This window comes from Hydra vulgaris, chromosome 05 (assembly GCF_038396675.1).
Source record: "Hydra vulgaris chromosome 05, alternate assembly HydraT2T_AEP".
In the NCBI taxonomy this organism is placed as follows: Eukaryota; Metazoa; Cnidaria; class Hydrozoa; order Anthoathecata; family Hydridae; genus Hydra; species Hydra vulgaris.
In genome coordinates this window covers 44402830-44425694 of record NC_088924.1, presented here as the reverse complement: position 1 = coordinate 44425694, position 22865 = coordinate 44402830, and the positions used below count along the sequence as shown (strand labels likewise).

General features: G+C 28.5%; 1 protein-coding gene across 2 annotated transcripts in view; it reads left to right on the top strand.

The window, feature by feature from the left end:
• Window positions 1-22865, top strand: part of LOC100212597 (uncharacterized) — a 42943-nt gene that overhangs the window by 6755 nt on the left and 13323 nt on the right. For both annotated transcript variants that reach the window (XM_065798269.1, XM_065798270.1), the window contains 2 exons: window positions 6326-8844; window positions 14443-14716. In XM_065798269.1, the coding sequence (XP_065654341.1) occupies window positions 6326-8844; window positions 14443-14716 (2793 nt within the window). The remainder of the gene's footprint in view (window positions 1-6325; window positions 8845-14442; window positions 14717-22865) is intronic.

The window sequence follows — 22865 nt, the reverse complement described above, 5'->3', positions numbered from 1 at the left end:
AAATAATAATATATATTAATATAATTATATATTAATATAATTATATATTAATATAATAATATATATTAATATAATAAATAAATAATAATAAAATAATAAAAAATAAAATTATAATACCTGCTTTTATAATGGAAGATATATTTTGCTTTAATTTTATTGTTATGAGTCAAATTGAATAAGCATTTCTTTATTATTATCATTTTTTGATTGTTTACTATAAGGTAATACTTAGTTGTGAACAGTTTCTCTTTTAGGTGTGTTTAAAGTGCTAACCTTAGCCTGAAGTTTTTTTCTATCTTCTTATATTTTGTTTTAAATATAAATTGTTTACAACTTACTGATCTATTATTAAAAAACAAATAAAATTCAAACTTTTTCAAAATTTCTTTTTTAATTCCATTAAAACTAACATACAGAGAATTTGGACATTACTATAGTGTTTATCTTAACTACTGTTTTATCTGAGAAAGTGCATCCATCACAAAGTTACTCACCGCCAAGGTGTCCATTATTTAGATATCCATGACCAGCATATAAATCTGTTAGATTTATAGTTCATTCCTAAACAGTGACATCATTTGTCTTTGTTTTAGACTTGACGCTTCAGCAAACCATATATGTTAATTACATTCTATCATTAGTTTTATTATTGCATTTTACTTACTTTAACATTGCTATCGTAGTGACTTTATATATTTGATTAAAGCCTAATATTAAATATTGTATTTTATTGCGGATTCACAACAAATCAATCAAATATATATTTTAAAAAATTAATGCAAAAATGTTAAAAAGGTACTCAGTGACAATCCGAGCAAGAAGGATTACATTTATTGGAAGAAGATGCTAGTAATATATCTAGAAAAAAGTAGACATATAAGAAGAAAGTACACTTGAAGTCTTATTTGTTTTATATGAAGTAAAAACCTTTACCGTAGTTTAAGATGCAACCTCATATTGATGCAATTCTCCACCACAAATTTTAACATTTGTACAACATAGAAGTTTGTTAATATGTGATGCTTTTATTGCAGGCATTTACTTGTTTACTATTCGAAAGTAGCTACTCAAATTTACAGAAGAGAATCTAAATATACATTACAAAACAGAACTTACTTTGGAACTGGTCACTGGAGATGCTCTCAATCTAACAAAGACAATCGTGATTGCTACAACTATACTACCAAGTTTTGGAGCTACAAATGCCTCTATTTTCATTAAAAGGACTACTGTGTACCGTTACCAATGAAATACCACATCAGAGGATGGTGAGTTTCCAACAATCATCAATAGTAGGTACCCTACTTCTAGATTTTTCAACAGAACAGGATTTGACAATACTTTACAGATGACAGATCAGACAAAAGGAAACTCCACTCATTGACAAAGTCTAGCTGATAGAGACAATATCTCCCTATTTTGTGGGTTCACAGCAACATCGTTAAGGTACTTTAAACAGTAGATGTTATACTACTTAACAGATAAAAAAAATGTTTCTGTTTTCTGGTAAACTCAATGATATTAGTTTGTTCTTAAGCAAATAATGTAATTTTTTAACAGTAAAATATTTTATTGTTTATATTATTATTATTTTTTTTAATTCAAACTCCTGTTTTAAAACATAAATAAAATAACCAATACTTTGTCATAATGATATGTAATATGGTTTTGGATCTTCTAACTCTACGGCTAACTTGCTGACTGCTGTGACTGAAATATTTTGTCATGCATTAGAAAAAGGCAGTAAGGCTAAGGTTAATGCTCATGACATATTTTAAGCAATTGATAAAGTTTAACATGCTGGTCTTCTCTACAAGCTTGCTTCATATAGTGTATCTGGAAGAGTTTTTGAGATTATCAAATCATTTCTTTCTAACTACTTTATCAAAGTTATCCTTGAAGGCCAACATCTTCTTTATTTCTAGTAACTTCTGGGGTCCCAAAGTTCTATCCCTGGTCTTGTTTTGTTTCTTATCTGCATTAATAATCTTCCTGACAGTCTTACGCCTAAAGTGGCTATATTTTGTTTGCTAATGACTCAACCTTATACTCCTTTCTTGACAAAAAGCCTTTTTTTTTTGATTGCTTAGAAGTGACTGCCAATCTCGAATCTGATCTTACTTCTATAACAGATTAGTGCTTGCAGTGGCTTGTGAGTTTTAACTCCAATAAAACTTAGTTATTTACTGCAAACAACTATCGAAATACTGTTGACATTCTTATATTGATGAATGGAAATCCTCTCACTGAGTCCTCTTCTTTACATATTCTTGGTTTATTATTTACTACTGACCTCTCATGGAAACCATATATACAATCAATCGCTAAGTTAGCATCTGCTAAGGTTGCTTCTTTTCTACCTTCAAATCTCTAATTTCTCCCTATATAAAATACTGTTGTCATATTTTGACTGGTTGATTCTCTTTGTCTTCTAAACAAGGTCCATAAACGCATTGTAAAGCTAATTGAACCTGCTCTATATGCCAGACTTGAGTTGCTCTCCTGTGGTTGTATGGAAATTTGCGTATCATTTTTGCAATTTTCTGTTGTATTAATCTATTCTAATATTGCAAGGATAAATATACTTTATCCTATATTGAAAGTTATTTAGGAAATACATTATTAGTAAAAACAACACATTACAATTCTTTACTATAAATGTTATTAGGCTTCCGATTACAATACAATTCTTTCTTAAATTGACTCTTTCCTCAAGATTAGAAATGCTTTGATAATCGTGATTGTTTTGAGTTTATACTTTCATCTTTTCTAACTGATAGACTTGTAAAATATCCCATCACAGCAGTATCCTATTGTCCTTAATATCTACTTTTCATTTTTGCAATATCTTGATAAAATATTTCACTGCACTCCCACTTACATTGCCCATGTTTCCATGGAAAAAATCTAGATGTGAATTAATGAACAAGAATTTTTATGGACAGACAAACCAGTTTATTGAATTTTTTAATAAGCTTTTTAACCAGTTGTAATTAAGGTCCTTGCAATTTCCAAGGAATCTACGAAGTACATCATGAAATGCACACCAAAGCATCTATTTTAACTTTTGCCATCGCTCTTTCAAGTTTATCTGACTTCAAAATTTTTTTATTCGGGGTCCAAGAAAAACACCTGCTTTTATCTTGACACACACTAAAAAATTCTTGGTAAACTTTTCCTGTAAAAAGACGTTTACAAACTTTTTTACTGTTTTAATTTTATACGAAATGGTAGTAATTAAACTTTGTTGGAATCTACTGTAGGCTGCTTGAGAATATCGAACAATCCTGATTGTAGTTTCTCTTGTGGGTGGCAATGAACTTTCTTGTAATGATCATCATCAGCCCTGCTGTCCCATAAGTAAAAGAAACATGAACACTTTTTGTATCCTCATTGCAAGCCAATCAAGAAAGCAAGAATCTTGAAATCACCAAAAACATCCCACATAAATTGAGAACAATTTACTTTGTCAAGAAGTTCTTTATCATAGACATTATCTTTTTTTTCCTGTACCAAGTGTGCAAGTGGCAAAAATTATTTTGTGGCAAAGATATTTATTAATATTGTGGAGCAACGCTGCTTTGAGACTTTGCTTTGAACTATCTATGAACAGTCGTCATTGTCCAAGATCATGCCTGCGACTAAGAAAAGTAAACAAACTAATCACATCATTACAATAACATAGATCATCACACAAGCCATAGCAAACTTCATAGCAAACTGTATAAATAAAATTATTATATAAATTATTATATTATATATTATTATAAACTTCAATTTTTATTATTAATATTTAAAGTATTAAGTATTTAAATTGGTTAAGTAAGTTTAAGTTAACTTTTTCTGAGTAAAGTGCTCCTCATGGCAGCACAGAGATGCTTTTAATAAAATATTTCACTGAAAGTATGGTCGAAATTATTTTCTGAAACACAAATAAAAAGGTTTGGTTTATGTAATCAAATTGAAATGCAGACTATCCAAATTCACAGCAACAATGGAAGCCTGTTACCATTCTTAGGTATTTTAATTTGCGCTGTGCTAATAATTCCAATACTGATCATACTTTTGACATATGGTATTAGGTCTTAATAATTCCAAAACATTATGCGTTTTTTAAGATTTGATGACAGTAGTACACGCAATGGACAATGTGAATGCAAATTTGTCCCATATTTACAAGCCTAATTTAACTATTGATGAATAACCATATTCTTTTCAGTCAATATATTTCATCAAAACAGGTTAAATATGGTATCAAAATATGGTGGGTTTGTGATGCTGAAAACACATGTCAAAAAGTTTTAAGGTACCCAGGTGTGAATGGAGCCATGATTAAAGTTGATACTGATTTTTTATATTTTTTATTTATTTATGTTTAACCAACACATATCACTTATTTTTAATGTAATTAATGATAATTTTTAATGTAATTAATGATAATCCAGAAGATCAAATTGAAATTTTTTTCAGATTTATTTATACAAATGCAACTCGGTGGATACTTGAGTACACGGGTATTATCACAAGGGTTAAATCATCTGGCTTATTCTTGTTGTAAATGATAAGTGAGGCAGAAAAGTTATTATTTGAACAAAAGCTTTTTCTATGTCTTTGCTACTGTTACTGCTGACTCTAGAGTTGAAATATTTATGGCATTTTCCTATTTAAGGGAATAAAAAAGCAACATTTAGCAACATCAACATAGACATAAATAATAGTAGGGTTCAAAATGTCATTAAAAAATAAATGCTTAGTAAATACTTCATATTTAATTATATTAAATTTAAGACTTTTGCGGAGTATAATGAGAATTATGCTTACATCTTGTTATTGTTGTGGTACTGGTAGGCTGTAGATAATGGTATGTCTGGATATTGAAGAGCATGTCTTCCTTAAGCTTTTCTCTACTACAAAATACCAATTATACAAAAGTAACAGTCATCCTGATATTTCTAGGGCACTTTCTGTACTCTGGAAATAGCAAAAGGCAATGCTTTTTACCTCATACAGGTATCATCTTTTTCTTTATATATACGGAATTCCTGATATTTTATTCAACTTTTTCCAGATTTTCAAAAAGTTTTCCATAACACAAGTTTTAAATATTTTTGCAATATATATGTTTTTAAAATATTTAAGTCATTACCCATACAAAAAAAAAAAAAAGTTATAAAAAATTTGAGAAAGCCATTAGTTTAAAGTTAAATTAGGACAATTGAAAGGAAAATAATTTCTTGATTTTTTTTTCAAAATGTTTTCCGATTTTTATGAATATGACCTAGATGATCTCTGCTCATAACCATTCTGCTTGAGTAGTTTGGCAGGTTCCACATATATATTTCTACAAGGGGCCCATAGCTCCTTCTGATCATCCATGGGAATTTTCGATTATTTCGCATACGCTCTCCCTGTTATGGTACTATTCATAATTTTATATAATACCTGCTTTTTGCTAATATGATATCCACATACATAGCAAATACATGGGCATCCTCTAGTAGCCATTATGAGAAGAATGTAGCTTACTCAACCCTAGTTAGAGTAGTTCAAGATATTTTAAAAAAATATTGCCTTAAGCTCAAACTTTTAATGCGTATTTAATAGCAGGCTTGCAAAATATTTTTATACATTTTATGAAAATTTTACATGAAAATGGAAAACCTTGTGTTTAAAGTACCTATTAATGAAATCTTTTTCCATCTACAATATACATATTATTATCTATCTTGTAACCTTTCTACTACTGGTCCCTGTCTAGACTTCGAAAGACACTAACAACCTATGAAATGTTTTTTGACACATTAACAATGTACTGTGGGGATGTGACTTTTTGGTATCTTTTGGTATCGGAACTTTGGTTTGAAAGTAACTGAAAAGTCATTGGTTTTATTTAATTTTTTAAAAAAGTCACCTACCATGACCCTTGATTACATACCGGCTCCCATATATCAGTGAATTTTTTTCAACAACAATTTTTACCTAAAAATTGAAAAGGTCGTAATTTATGACATTTTGTTTGCAAGATTTTTTTTAAAATGTTTTAATAAAAAAGATTATGAATTTTGAAATCATTATTATATATATATATATATATATATATATATATATATATATATATATATATAATAATGATTTATATATATATATATATATATATATATATATATATATATAATAATGATTTCAAAATACATACATATATATATATATATATATATATATATATATATATATATATATATATATATATATATATATATATATATATATATATATATATATATTTATAACTATAGGTAAAATATGATTTTTAAATTTATTTTAGGTTCACTTGTAATTGGTTCTTCAGTTATTGAAATTGGTGTTAATTCTTCAGGGGACTTTAAAGGAAATGTTAAGTTATTACGTTTCAAAGATATTGTATCTGAATTTTTCAGAAACAATACGTATAAAGAGATTGGTATTGAATCAAATGCCATTTTGTTGGGAAATGCTACAGTTGAAGGAAAAATTATCAAGAAGCACAAAGCATTTAGTATTATTATTAAAGGACTTGTTACACTTGATGCAATTCAGCCATTTAGAATGGAAGTTAACATAGTAAAACAACCTGAGCTTCCCATAAACATTTATTCAGTGTTTGAAGTTAAAAATGAAAAACCTGAAAAAATTCTAAAGGAGATAATGAATCAAAAGACATTAAATATCCCTTTTTTTGCACACATGTTAGCTGGGAGTAGTTTATTTTCAGTCAAAAAAAAAATATTTGGAATCGCATTTTCGTACGATGAAGTATATAATTATAAAGACAGTACTTTATCTGGAACTATTATCGAAAAGGTTTTACAATCCCATGTTCCTCTAGGAGTTACTTTACTGTTTCCGCTACAGCTTCATAATTTGTCAGTGCGGTCTACAGACTCAGTTAATACGGCTTTTGTAATAAAGGAACCAAATTTTGATTTATTGATAGCACAGAGTGATAAAATGTCTGTAAAATCTGTAATAACCACTGTTTCTAAAGAGTTTACTAGTGCTTCAACTAAGATATTTCCTGAATTTATTTCTAAAAATCTTGAAAAGGCTTTTACCACTCATGTAAGCTTTGATTCTTCAACAAGTCTTTTTAGTATTTTTGTTCGATTACAAGAAGTTATTGAGCTAGTACCCAATCTCATTCGAATAAGTGTTAGTAATTTTGTTTTGCAACGTGCCGTAGCGTTAGATAACAAAATAACAGAATGGACAGTTTCAGCAAAGGGTATTTTAAAGATTGGAAAATCTAATATTCAAGTGCAGTATGCAGAAATTTCTGATGAAGCTGGAAAACCATATGGTTTAACTGGTTCTATAAAAAAACTACCATTAGAAGATATCATTGAGCAATTTGACCCTGATTTTTATCCAAGTAACAATGTTAAAGACATGATAGAAAATACAGAAATCAGTAACTTAATAATTCGAAAAGTGCGTTTGTTCTCAAGGGTACCTCGGCTAAATGGAACACCACACATACTTATTACTGGTCTCACAAATCTTCCAGCTTTTGAGAAAGATATACAATTAGCAATGCTGTTGATTTATAAGTCATCTTATTGGCACTGTAAATGGGTAGCATCATTCAAACATACACCCTTAAGTAACATTATACAAGCTCTTACTGGCTTTGAAAGTCTTGATATAAATTTACTCCATAACAGTAAAATTATGACTACACTTATAAGCTCACCTCTTGCAACATATAGTTTACTTCCTCCACATATAATAACCACTCCTTTACTGAGACTGCCTGTTAAAAAAGCACTTACAATTATTGCATTACTTCGTTTCCCTGACAACTGTGGTGATGATAAAATGTGTATAACAGCATCTCATCTATTAGATGTTTCAAAATTGTTTACTTTAAAAGGAACTTTAGATTTAAAAGATTTTTATCTTAATGCTAATATACCATACAATTTAAATCTTTCGTCACAAATCCATGGTATAAACAATACTTTGCAGTTTACTATTGGAAAAAAATCACGTTTAGATATCAAAACTACAATAAAATTCCCATCATTAGACTTGGTTTTTGATGGAAATATTCATATCCTTAAAAATGGGGAAGCCATGCTAGAGTTATTTGATCGATATAAAATCTGGGAAGAGCCATTTGGGCTGCAGAGTTTATCGTTTATGAATCTTAATGTTGCTATGAAGTATCGTTCAAAAGCAGACCTACGCATAATTAATGTTAGAGGTTTATCTTTACTTGGCATCAATAAAGGTTATGAAATTAGTGCACCGCTGAAGCTTGAGCTTGACCCATCAGAGATCTATGCAAGTAATTTTTATGTTAATTTTTCTACAGCCAATCTTCCTGATCTAATGAAAGCGTTTAATATTCAAGCGGTGTTGCCAAATATTTTAAAGCAGTCAAGTTTACCAACTGGTTTTGTACTTATTTATAATGGACGTCTAAATCTTGAACCAGCAATAAAATTGAAAGGCGATATAACTATTTTTGAAAGGCGTTTAAAATCTGAAATTTCCATTATTGGACAAAATTTTATAAGAATTGTGACTGAAAACAGCCCAGCTCCTTTAATTTTCGCAAAAGGTCAAATTATTATTCAACAAGATTCAAAAATAAAGATTCGAGGGCCAAAATTGATTGCAGATATAACCAGTGATAAAGCAAAAGTTGTAGCAAAAGGTTTTGTTAAAATTCTAGGAATAGAAGATGATGTAGAAGTCACCTTAGATGACAATAGCATATCATTTGTTGTGACAGGAAAATTAATGGACTATAAAGAAACAACACTAACTGCATATTCAACTGTATCAACAGATACATTTCAGGTAAAGTTATATGTTTACAATGCAGTATTTAGTCAAATGTTATGTTTAGTGAGTTTGAAAAATGTTTGTTTGTGCTCATGTGCTTAGAACATTGTTGTAATGTGTTTAAAGCAGAGTACTTATGACTAGAGTTTGATGATGATGGTGAGTCAATATACAAAAATAGCAATTTAAGAAGTGTAGACATTTTTTGAATTTCTATATATAGCCGGCTTCTTAATTTTTATAAATTTGCTGATAAGATACTATTCATTAAGAAATTATAGACTCTTAAAAATGAAGTTAACTGTAGTATTTTTCTAATCAGTCACAGCTCTTTACAGGTAAGGTTTCTAATTAGCTACTACTGTCTGCAATAAATGGGCAAAATATAAGAAACTTGTTGCAGTTTAGAACTCAAATATATCTAAAAGTATATTGTCCATTTGCCTAAAAAGTCCGAATTTCAGCCAATTTGAGATGCTTGTAAATTTTTCTAACACTTTATTTTGATCTAAGATTACCAGCATATAAGACCATTAGACCCAACTATCTGAAAATGCAAACATTATAAACTTGTCAAATTCACACCTAAAATGCCAGCAATTTTAAATAACCCTATTTTTCAATAGTTGAATGCGTTATTGGAAATCAGTGCCCCTTTAACTTGCATACTGCCCCATGTGAGGGGTGCAACCAGTTATAAGTAGTTTCTTAACAAAAAGAAAGATATGGTTGGTTTAGAGACCTTTGTGGTTCAAGTGAAGGTCTCTAAACTAATTTAGATATTTAGATTTGTCGTGTATGTTTTGTTTATACTGTAGTGTAGTTTTGTGCATTGTTTATATTGATGTGTGCATATGTGTATTGTTAATATTGTCGTGCATTTTTTTTTTTTTTGTGGTGTTATTGCTGTTGTTTTCTTTTTGGTGTTGTTGCTGTTGTACTTGGAAGCCTAAAATTTCAAATTGCACCTATCTACACAATGCACATAATAATACGTAAACATTAGAATAATCAGATATGGTGTCACACAGGTCATTGGTTGAAATATAATGAATCTTTTCTAATGTTATTTTTAGATGCTGCAAATTTTGATTATACAGTGGTCGTTTCTTAATTGATCTATTAGTTGACAAGCTTTTATAGTAAAATTATGCACTGGAAAAATTACTAGATTTATATCATGTTTTTTATTGGCTTTTTTATCACTGATTCAAGGTGATTTCATCAATAGTGTATTTATTAAACAAAGTAGTAAGATTCTCTTTTAGTGTATCGGTATCTGGGCAATTATCGCAACTGTCGTATTGCAGTGTCGGTTTGTTAAGTTACGTATAACTAATGTTAAGAGATCTTTACAGTCTGAATTATCTGGTATTTTTAATGCTAAGAAGTTTTGCATTCTGGTGATACTCACTGGCGCCTACTGTGTGGAGACCTGAAACACCTCCAACATTTTTGACATCAAAACTCTAAAAAATGTTCTTTTATATTAACCTCATAGAAGTCTTTTTTGAAAATGTTGTCTTTTACCATCATTCATTGAGACATACTGTTTCTGCCCTGGACACATTTGAGAATATTTATCTGATTGGTAGAAATCATGAACTTGGTTTTTAACTTTCTCGTTAATAGATTTTTTTCTTTTTAGGAGTCTTACTTCTTATCATTCTTTAGTAAAATGTTGACATTAAAAATTTAATGTCAATATTTTACTAAAGTATGATAAGAGGTATGATAAAAAATAAATTTCATATAAAGTAGAAAATATAAAAGTTTTGAGTTTTTTTTTCATGAATAAAAAGATAATTTGGAGTCTGAACAAACTTTCCAGCTTTCCTGATTCAAACTAATTTTTTGAATGCAAGTTGCTTGCAAACACCTTTAATAATTGTAAAGATTACAAAAACAAATATTAACTGATTTTTTTTTTCATTATTGGATTAATATAAATATTTTTGTTATTAAATGCATTTTTTTGAAGACATTGTTTAAAAAAGTTTCTACTGTAAAAATGTATACTGATGCTTGAAGATCACAGTATTAGGAAATGATATCATTCCTTTTAATTTACCTATTTGTTGTGAAATTGAATGTTGTGAAATCAAATGTTGTGAAATTAAATGTTGTGAAATCTAATGTTGTGAAGTTAAATGTTGTGCAATCAAATGTTGTGAAATTAAATGTGAAAATAGAATGTTGTGCAATCAAATGTAAAAATCAAATGTTGTGAAATCAAATGTGAAAATAGAATGTTGTGAAATCAAATGTGAAAATAGAATGTTGTGAAATCAAATGTGAAAATAGAATGTTGTGAAATCAAATGTGAAAATAGAATGTTGTGAAATCAAATGTGAAAATAGAATGTTGTGAAATCAAATGTGAAAATAGAATGTTGTGAAATCAAATGTGAAAATAGAATGTTGTGAAATCAAATGTGAAAATAGAATGTTGTGAAATCAAATGTGAAAATAGAATGTTGTGAAATCAAATGTGAAAATAGAATGTTGTGAAATCAAATGTGAAAATAGAATGTTGTGAAATCAAATGTGAAAATAAAATGTTGTGAAATCAAATGTGTAAATAGAATGTTGTGAAATCAAATGTGAAAATAGAATGTTGTGAAATCAAATGTGAAAATAGAATGTTGTGAAATCAAATGTGAAAATAGAATGTTGTGCAATCAAATGTGAAAATAGAATGTTGTGCAATCAAATGTTGTGAAAATTTTTTTTATGTGCTTATGTTAGCTCTTTTTTTTCTTTTTTTTTATCATTTTTACCAAGTTTTTTTTTTATGTTGTTTTTCTTTTTATTATTGCAAGAAATCAACACAAAAAGATACTGAGGTCAACTCATTTATTTTATCTGATGTTATTGTCCAAAGATGCTGTCTGATACTAAGCGCTGTCTGTTGCTAAGGTCCAATATTCTCAGATTACTAAATTTCATATTTTATCTATAAAATTTTGATCTAGAGACTTTTAGATCATTTTTAACAAGCTCATTAACAAAAACATTCCTCTTTCTAAATAAATACATGTTTCTTATGCATGGACCTCTCCCAACATTCTTATCCATGGATCTCTCCCAACATTCTTATCCATGGACCTCTTCCAACAATTAGGCAGAACTATAAAATAATAAATCATAAATAACTATAAAATGTTATAGGCATATAGTATATATGTTAAAGAACTTATTATGAATAACTTTTTCTCTTAAATCACTTTAATCTAATCACTTCATTTATCTTGTGTTACCATAAAGCTAATCTACTGTTAGATGTTCAAGTTTTGTTCTCATAGGCTTTCATTAATGTCTGGCTAGTAATAAGCTCAATTCATATGGTGCATCTGGAAAAATAAACTTCTAGTAAATTCTTGGGCACCACTTCTGAAATTTTATCCTTGCGAATGTGTTGTTTCTATTTTTTATTAACAATTTCCCTGATCTGAAAAGTGACTTTTAGTTGATAACTTTTTTATAGTATTTCTAGTCTTACAAGGTAGACAAACTTTGTTTCCTTTTGCTTTTATGTAATTTTTCTTATGTGACAGCTTGGGTCTTGCAGTGGCTGGTGATTTTTAAACCCAATCAAAACTCAGTTGTTTACTAATTGTCAAAATTTTTTAGATATTTCAATATTGATGAATGATAAAACTCTTACTGAGTCCTCTACTTCATATCTTCTCGTATTAAACTTCATTACTGACTTCTGATAGAAGCTATTTGTTCAATCAATTGCAAAGTTAATATTTGCTAAGTTTGCCTCCCTATAATGTGCTCACTAGTTTCAAACTCCTAATTTCTTAATTCCTGTTGTTCAATATGGTTGCTATTTTCTATCTCCTGATTTCCTAATTCTCGTTGTTCAATGTGCTCGCTTATTTCTAACTTCTAAATCCCTTATTCCTAAAACTTCTTTAAATCCCTTATTTGTTCTTGTATGGAATAATGATGTAATATTTTGTTTGTTGACTACATATTTGGTCTGTTGATGTCATTTTTGGTCTGTTGATGTCATTTTTGGTCTGTTGATCAAAAAACTACTCTCTTTCTTTTTGACAAGATCCATTGAAATGTTGTTAGATCCATTGAAATGTTGTTAGATCCATTGAAATGTTGTTAGATCCATTGAAATGTTGTTAGATCCATTGAAATGTTGTTAGATCCATTGAAATGTTGTTAGATCCATTGAAATGTTGTTAGATCCATTGAAATGTTGTTAGATCCATTGAAATGTTGTTAGATCTGCTCAAGTTGCTAAGCTTGAGCCTCCTTTTTTTTTCATGTTTTATTTATAAATAATATCGTGGTCATCAATTGTTATATCAGTTAGAATGATTTTGGTTCCATTAACTAAAACTCGTAAAAGTTGCATGCTTTAATTGTAACTTTTTTTGTGTTCAAAAAAAAAATTTAATCTAATTTAACCAATCCAAAAACAACCTAATAACAATCTTTAAGACCAGTGGTACGATGAATGCCTCTAAATTAAAGTTAGTGGTGCGATGATAATGAGTGTATCTAAATTAAAGTTAGTGGTGTGATGATAATGAGTGTCTCTAAATTAAAGTTAGGAATAATAAAAATTAATTTTTCAGTCAACCATCTATCAATCATTTTACTTGCAGAACAAATAATGGTTAGTTTGCCACCAGATTAGGTATCTGAGACTTCTTTTTAGCTTTAACTGAACAAGATTTTGTTTGTTTAGTTAACATTTCCTTTTATGTTTTTCTTTTTTATATTTATCTTGAGTCCTTTAATTTACAGTTTTATCTTTTCAGCCAGGTTTTGTTAGACTTTTGTAGATGCAGAAATTGAAATTTATTGTAAGAAGCAATTTTTGCAATAAATTTCCTTTTATCTGCATTCCAACATAAATTGTCTACATCACAAAACCACACAATAAACTAACACTAAACAATTCACACTAAACAACACAAAAAGCAATTAAAAAAATTAATTAGAATTACCAGGTTAAAACCACAATGTTAACATCAATAACTCAACCCTAAAAATGTTTAATGCTTTATCTAGTTTGATAAAAGCAATCAAAAAAGAAATAAAAGTTTGCATTTTAAAGTTTACAAATTTTCAGAATTTACAAATTTAGCAGTGAGACTTTTTTAGGAGACTTTTAGAAGATCATATATGTTTTATGTTACAATAAAGTGTTTGTTTAAACAATTTTTTTTTTATGCTTTATATTTGTTTACCCAATTAAATATTTTTGAAGATTAAGAAGAACTTATTTGAAAAAGAAAAGAAATTTAGCTTTGTTAAAAATTATATATTTATCTCCCATCGCTAAGGGGGCCATTATAGCCTAGAAGTCTTTTCTTTTTTTTAATGTTGTTAAAATGCCCTCTCAACTAAGAAGCAAACATAAACATTAAGGAGCAAGGCTGCTGCAGGGAGAAACAAGTACTATCAGTGATGAAGCGAGTACTCGCCACAGTATGTTCTACAATGATTTTGAGTATACTCATATTCTAATGGGTTTTATATTTTTTGGTATAAGGCTGTTTTGCAGAAATTTAAATATATTTTTATATTTTTATGCGTTAAACTGTTTTCTGGACATTCTATTGTGTTTTTATATTTTTAGGTGTTTGGCTGTTTGGCGGATATAGCTAAACAAGTTCAAGACTTGTTAATTGAGACAATATCAAAATCAGCTAATCAAAGCATTGCAAATATGGAGAAGGCAGATAATAATCTTATTAATGCCCAAAAGTATTATGAGAAAGCTGATAGAGAGGAATTGAATGTACGTAATCAACGTGATAGGGCTAGAATTTTCTATGAACAGCAATTATTAGAATATGGCAGGTTTGAAGTTATGGCAAATGACACGTGTGTAACTGAGAAATGCCAAGTTCGTAAGTTAATTTTTTAATCTGATTTTGTAACTGATAAATGCCAAGTTCGTAGGTTAAATTTCTGAAGGAATTCACAGATCAGATAAAATGATGCATAACATATTTACAAAAATGTAAAAATGTGAATGCTTATAAATATATATATATATATATATATATATATATATATATATATATATATATATATATATATATATATATATATATACACATATATATATATCTACTATAGCATATTTATGTAAGCATTTGCTCACTTTTTTTTCATATCTAAATTGATTCGGTTTTTTTAATAAAAAGAAGTAAAAAATGAAGAATAATGAATAAAAAGATTGCTGCCCCATGCCAAACCCTCAGTTGATGTAGCAGCACTCCACTGCGAGTCAGGCTATTTGTCAGTCGATGTATGTACTGAAGCCCCCGGCAACAGGCTGTTTTAGTATGACATCACACTGGTCACTTAACTCAGCAGTATAAGATATATATATATATATTTATATACATATGTATATATATATTTATATATGTATATATATATTTATATACATATGTATATATATAGTTATATACATATGTATATATATTTATATACATATGTATATATTTATTATATATACATATGTATATATATTTATATACATATGAATATAAAAATTTATATACATATGTATATATATTTATATACATATATATATATAAATATGTATATATATATATATATATACATATGTATATAAATATGTGTATATATATATACATATGTATATATATATTTATTTATATACATATGTATATATATATTTATTTATATACATATGTATATATATATTTATTTATATACATATGTATATATATATATTTATATACATATGTATATATATATTTATATACATATGTATATATATATATATATATATTTATATACATATGTGTATTAGGGTTATGACTTTTTTTCAACCCCATGCTCCTGTACTGTAGTTTGATGAACTTTTACCTAAAAAGCATGAAATGAACTATTATTTGCATATCTTTTGAAAAAAGTTCACCCCGCCATTGAAAAATCGATTTTGACATAAAATCGATTTTTAAATGGTGGGGTGAACTTTTTTCAAATGATATGCAAGTAATAGTTCATTTCAAGCTTTTTAGGTAAAAGTTCATTAAACTACAGTACAGGAACATTAGGTTGAAAAAAAAAACAGATTTGGCATCTAAATTTGAAATATTTAAAGATGATCAAATTAAAGAATTAGAAGAAAAAGTGAAAATGTTAGAACTTGAAAACACAGCATTAAAAGAAAAAGTATTAAAACTTGAGACCACCGCTAAACTACCGCCTGAAAATTCAACATCTACTATAGTAAATTCATGGAGTAGTTTGTTTCAAATAAAACCAAAGTCAAATATGCCTGATTTGAATGTTCATGAATCACTTAATGTAGAGTTATGTGAAATGAAAAGTAAAGAAAAAAGTTTGATGATTTTTGGAATTGTCTAAAAAAGATAATATTTCTGATAAAATAGCAGAAGACCGAGAAAATGTTGATGCAATATTTCAAAAAATTGGAATTCAAAAATCAAAAATTGTTAAAATTCACAGGTTTAGGTCGAAAAATGATAAAACAGCACCAATGCTAGTGGAATTAAAAACTTCAGATGATCGAATTGAAATAATACGATCAGCCAAAAATCTAAGAATAGATAAACAGTTCAAAAATTTATTTATTAACCACAACGCAACGTGATCTTGTAAAAAACTTCTTGTTCAAAGAAATAAATTGAATGATCAACTAAATAAAGAAGGCGTCAGTGATTATAAATATGGGATTCGTGACAACGAAATTGTTAGAATATCAATTAAACATGTATAGTAATTTCAAAGCAAAAACTATTAAAATTAGAAAGAAAAATAATGATTTGTCAACTAGGAAAAACATCAAAAGAGTTACAGCAACTAATTGTTTAAAAGATTACTGCATAAAAAAAAAACATTAACAATCCTAGTCATACAGTGTGGTTAACAAATGCAACATCACTAAGCAACAAAATTGATGAAGTTAGAGCTGTAATTGCAACTTGAAAACCTGATGTGTTTTTCGTTTCTGAGACTTGGTTTAAACAAATATCAAATATACAGGGTAGATGCTCGAAATCCAGACAATTTTAAATTTGCCGGCATTTTTTTGTTTTTAAATTCTATGTTGTAAAATTCAAACTTAAATCAAATCAAACATTGTACTCTCGGGAAAAAAAATAAAAATTGCAAATTTAGCACATCATGTCAAAGGAATATGACCGTAGAGTTGCAGTGGTTGAGTCCCTCCGCGCCGGGCACTCTGTCCCAGAGATTATAAAATGGTTTGGCTTCCCAAAAAGCACAGTTTATGATATTGCAAAGAGGTTTAACCATGGTGCAGAGTCTGTAGAACGAAAAGACTGCTCATAAACCAATCAGGAATAAGGCCTTCATCAGCAGAGTACAGAAGTTGATCAACAAAAACCCCAGCACCTCCATCAGGAAACTGAGCAAAGATATGAATGTGTCTCATTACACCATGAGAAGAGTGATCTGTGATGACCTTAGGTACAAGTCCTATGTCCTGAAAGTCAGGCAGATGCTGTCTCTGAGAAGAGAGTGGCTGAGTGTTCCGTTCTTTTAGCATCAATAAAACATGAAGCTGCCGGTAAACTTCGTTTTTTCAGCGATGAGAAAATTTTTACTGTGGATGCCAAAGTGAACAGAAGAAATGACAAATGGTTGGCTCAAGACCCAGAAGATGTCCCAGTGATTGGTCAGACAAAATTTCCAGCCTCTGTCCATGTCTTTATGTCTGTTTCCAGCAAAGGCCATGTCATGCCACCACACTTCTTCCTGAAGGGCCAAAATGTCAACAAAGAAGTCTACTTGGACCTTCTGATTAAGGTGGTGAAACCTTGGATGGACAAGTGTTCCAATGGTAGGCCATATGTGTTTCAGCAAGACTCAGCTCTTACTCATACCTCCTATTTGGTACAGGGTTGGCTTGAAGAGAATCTCCCTATGTTCTGGTTGAAGCACTTTTGGCTCTAAACTCACCAGATCTCAATCCATTGGACTATTATGTCTGGGGCACTTTAGAACGTGATATAACCAATAAATCAAGTCACAACACTGTTGAATCTCTAAAGCGAGCAATTACTACTGCAGCTGCCAACATGTTGGCCGATGAGGTGGAGCACGCCTGCTCCAGGTTCAGGAAGCGTATCGAGCAAATCATTGAAGCTAAAGGCAGCTGGATTGAGTGAAATGAAAGCTCTTATATGTGTACATTACTGTTTAAAATTTCAGAAATATAGGTTTGAAACTAATACTTTTATTGTAATTTTTATTTTGTGTCAAAAAAGTCCGGATTTCAAGCATCCACCCTGTAAATATAATAAATTACCATTTGTATAGGTGTGATCAAGAAAAAAAAAGAGACGAGAGAGTTGGTATTTATATTAAAAACTCAATAGATTCTTCTGAGGTTAATATTGACCAACTCAACTCTACAAATATAGAACAAGTATTTTTCTTTGCAAATTAGCAAAGAAAAAATATTATTAGGGTGTATTTATAAACCTCCTAAATCGTCTGAAGAAACTAATAACACAGTTATAGCGTCAATATATAGTGCCAAAAATGCATTAGATAAAGGATTATTTTCAGAATTACTTATTTCAGGAGACTTCAACTTAGGCAAGATTACTTGGAGTAATGAAAATGCGCACTCTTCTGGTCACCATGAAAACTAATCTAATAAGTTTTTAACTTGTTTAGACAATTGCTTCTTCAAACAAATGGTACTGCAGCCCACATTTCAAAATTGACAATTGAAATGACTTATATTTTAGATCTAGTAATTGTCAATGATGACACCAGAGTTTCAGATATAATTCATTTATTTAAGCATGTGGAATTAAAAATCAAAAAAATCCTTAGCTAAACTAAGAATTAAAGCAAGCAATAAAAAGAAAAAACAATTTGTATATACGAATCAAGAAGTTAAGCTTGTATGATCACCAGTTAAAGAGCCAATTTAACAATATGAATAAGTTTGTCAAAATGCAGATTAAATGTGCAATTAAAAATTATGAAAGGTCAATTGCTGATAAAGCAAAAAGTGATCCAAAATTGTTGTATTTATATATAAATTGCAAATCAACAATTAAAAGACACATTAAAGCAGTTGAAAATAGAGATGGTACTGTTGTCATTGATAAAACACAAATTACTTGCACCTTAAATGACTGTTTTAATTCCGTTTATATATCTGAACGTTTGGAGACACTACCAGAAATCAAAAATAGATTTCAAACTATGTTAGAAGAAATATATATCTCTGAAGAACTAGTACAAAACTATATGCAAAAACGGATATTAGAAAATCTTTGGGTCCTGACTGTGTTCATCCATATGTATTGAAGCACACTACAAACAGTATGAGTTTTCCTTTATATCTTATTTATAAGAAATCAATTTTAAGTGGTTTTATCCCATACGAATGGAAAAAAGCTAATGTAACTCCTCTTTTCAAAAAAGGAAGTAAACTTAAACCTTGTAACTATCGTCCAATATTTTTAACTTCAATCCCCTGCAAAATTATAGAACGAATTATTAGCTTAGAATAATTAGCTGACAAAATTATTAATCATTTAAGTTCTAATAAACTTTTGACTATTCATCAACATGGCTTTAGAAAAGGCAGAAGCTGTACAACTAATCTTTTAGAGTACTTAAATATTTTAACTGGCAGCATAGACGTAGGAAAATCAATTTACGTATTATATATTGATTTTGCAAAAGCCTTTGACCGTGTTTCACGTAAACATCTGTTAATAAAGTTATCCACTTATGGCATTAAATTTAACTTATTAGATTGGATTAAATCATTTCAATCTGAAAGACAACAAAGAGTAGTCCTGGGTGACATAACTTCATCATGGCAAAATGTTGTGAGTGGAGTAGTTCAAGGTATTAATTCCATTATTATTTTTAATTTTTGTAAATGATTTACCAGAACAAGCAATTAATAATTCAAAATTGTATGCCGATCATAACAAACTTATTGCACCGGTTAATTCATTAATAGATTGTGATGTTGTGTAAAATGATATTGATAAGTTAGTAAAATGGGCATACAAATGGGACATGGACTTCAATATTGAAAAATGTAAGATAATGCACTTTGGTATACATAATAAAAACTTTGATTATTACATGACTGATAATGATATTAAGATCAAATTATTAACAACAAACATTGAAAGAGATTTAGGAGTATTGATATCAGACAACTTAAAATGGACAATGCAAATCAGAGCAGCAGTTTCAAGAGCAAGTAGTAAATTAGGTATTATTGCCAAAGCTTTTAATTATAAAGCTTGTGACTCTTTCAAAAAGCTATATTGTGCGTATGTGAGACCACATCTAGAATTTGCTGTTCAGGTATGGAATCCATTCTTAAAGAATGACATTGATATACTTGAAAATGTGCAAAGGCGTGCAACTAAGATGATACCTGAAATTAAACACCTTACATACGAAGAAAGGTTAATCAAACTGAACTTAACAACACTAACTGAAACAAGAAAACACGGTGCTCTAATTCAATTCTATAAATTTTTCCATTATATTGTAGATATCTCATGGCACAACCGCCTAAATTTTGTGAATCGTTATTGTTGTCTGGACCAGCTGCTAATACAAGATGCAATCAGTTTAAACACAGTTTATACACTTAACAGGTCAAAAGTCAAATTCGAAAACATTTCTTCACAAACCGAATTGTAAACACATGGAATATTATGCCACAGTCAACCATTGAAGCATTAATGGGTGAACATTCTCAAGAGCAAAATAGATAATTTATTTAGTATTATGTCGACTACTAACTAACTTCTGGAAGCAACGCTAACGACTACTAACTAACTTCTAGAAACAACATAAATTACTATTATTTGTTGTTTATATTGTTAACTATAAAATTATTATTGTTAAAGGCTGTCACAGATTTAACATGGCGTTAACTCAACATGGCGTCAACAGTAATAATTATTATTATTATAATTATATATTTATATGCATATGTATAAATATACATATATGTATTTACAAATATATATATATATATATATATGTATATATATATATATATATATAAATATATATATATATATATGTATATATATGTGTATATATATATATATATATATATATATATATATATATATATATATATATATATATATATATATACTTTGAATAATAAATGTAAACAAAGAAAAACAAACATTGATGTTTTTTTTTCAAAGCTTTTTAAAAACTATTGTTTTTTTAATTATCGGAATCATTAAAATAGCAGGTTTTTACAGAATGTAGATTTCTTTTAAAATATTAGCAATTCATATGTTCGTTTATAGTAAGTAAAGACTTTTTTTACTTATTTTAAACAACTACATCAATCAATAGCCTTGGAATACATTACATTAAAGTATCAATAAGTATATTTTTTTTGTAAAGAAATGTTCAAAAAAAATAGATTGCACCTTTTCACTTTTCTATTAAAATGAAAAAGTTTCTTTTTTACGCAATGCACATCATTTGTAAAACACAGATAACTTATTAGTATATTAACCAATTAATTTATAATTGATATATTATAACAAAAATTGTAAATTTAACATATTATTAGTAAAATAATTCTCATTAAATATTGTCAACTAATAATTTATAATTTATACCACATTTTGGAAAGTTTCCTCTTTTAAATGTGTCACATTTCAAAACACTTTTTATTTATAAGAAATGTAGACATGTTATATCTTCTATTTATGTTGGTTACAACAAACTTCTATTGATGTTAGCCACCTCAAACCATATTACTGCAAACTGGTATAAGTGTTTTATTAATTAAAAGAAAATCTTTTTACATGTTACTGATTTCTGAATGTTACCTGATTATATTAGGTAATTAGTTATAATTTAAAATATAAATATAATTAATTATATATTACATATATGTTGTTTAAACACTTCAACTAGATATACAAAGAAATTATAAGTAAATCCGGTACAAAATCCAGTGGGAAAGAGCGATTGTAAGAAGAAAAGTACTGGATCAATGTTTCTTTTTTTTATTATTATTATTTTTTTAATTTGAATTCACCTCCCCAAGGCCATGAAGGCCACTTAAGTCGAGGAGGCTACTATAGGTGTGGTTAAAAAACTCTCTCAACGCTATAACTCCAAAACATGAACCTTGGCGATCAAGGCCGTTGCGTGGAGAAACAAGTTGAGCCCGGTGCTACCAGGGACCTGGTGGTGATCAAACTCAGAACTTCTTGCTCATGAGGCGAGCACTCTACCACTACACCACTGCCGCATGTTTTATAGAAATGTTTTGCAATGGTGTTACAATAAGGTGATCATAGTTTAATAAGATCATATATTAAGTTTAGCCAAAAAACATCACAAATACTAAAATTGGTGATGTTAGTTAAGCCAAGAGAAACATCGAAAAATAGTCTACAATCAAAATATAAAAAGTCTAATGAATTAAACTAAATTAAATTAGTAAAATAGATATTGATTGTTTATTATTATTTAAAATAAATAATCAAAATTTTTTCATTAAATAATAATAAATTGTAACTCATATACGCGTACTTAAGTGCATATGAATCATTAACATTTTGAAATAGGTAATCTTTTAAAATGTGTGTCTTTATAATGACTCCAATAACTTTACAAAAACATTATTGTTTGTTTTACTTTGGATTCATTCATTATTCAAAACTAATAATATTTTAAACATATTTTTTTTATCATTTTCTTTTATCTGAATGCATCATGTGTTGTTTAACCATACCATGGTTGTTCTTTTAACTAAAAGGTTGTTTGGCATAGACTTTCTCTTATCCAGTAAAAAATACATTTTTCAATTTTAAACCTTAATATCAATTTTTTGAAGGTAGCATATTCTATAAATTCTTATAAAAAACAAAGAATGAAGGTGAAAGAGATTATAAATGTTCAAAGAATTAAATTTATACAAAGACGTCAGTTTTTTAAAATACGACAAGCAAGAAAATTGTCTTTCAAACTTAGTAAAACAATCTTTTTCAACCA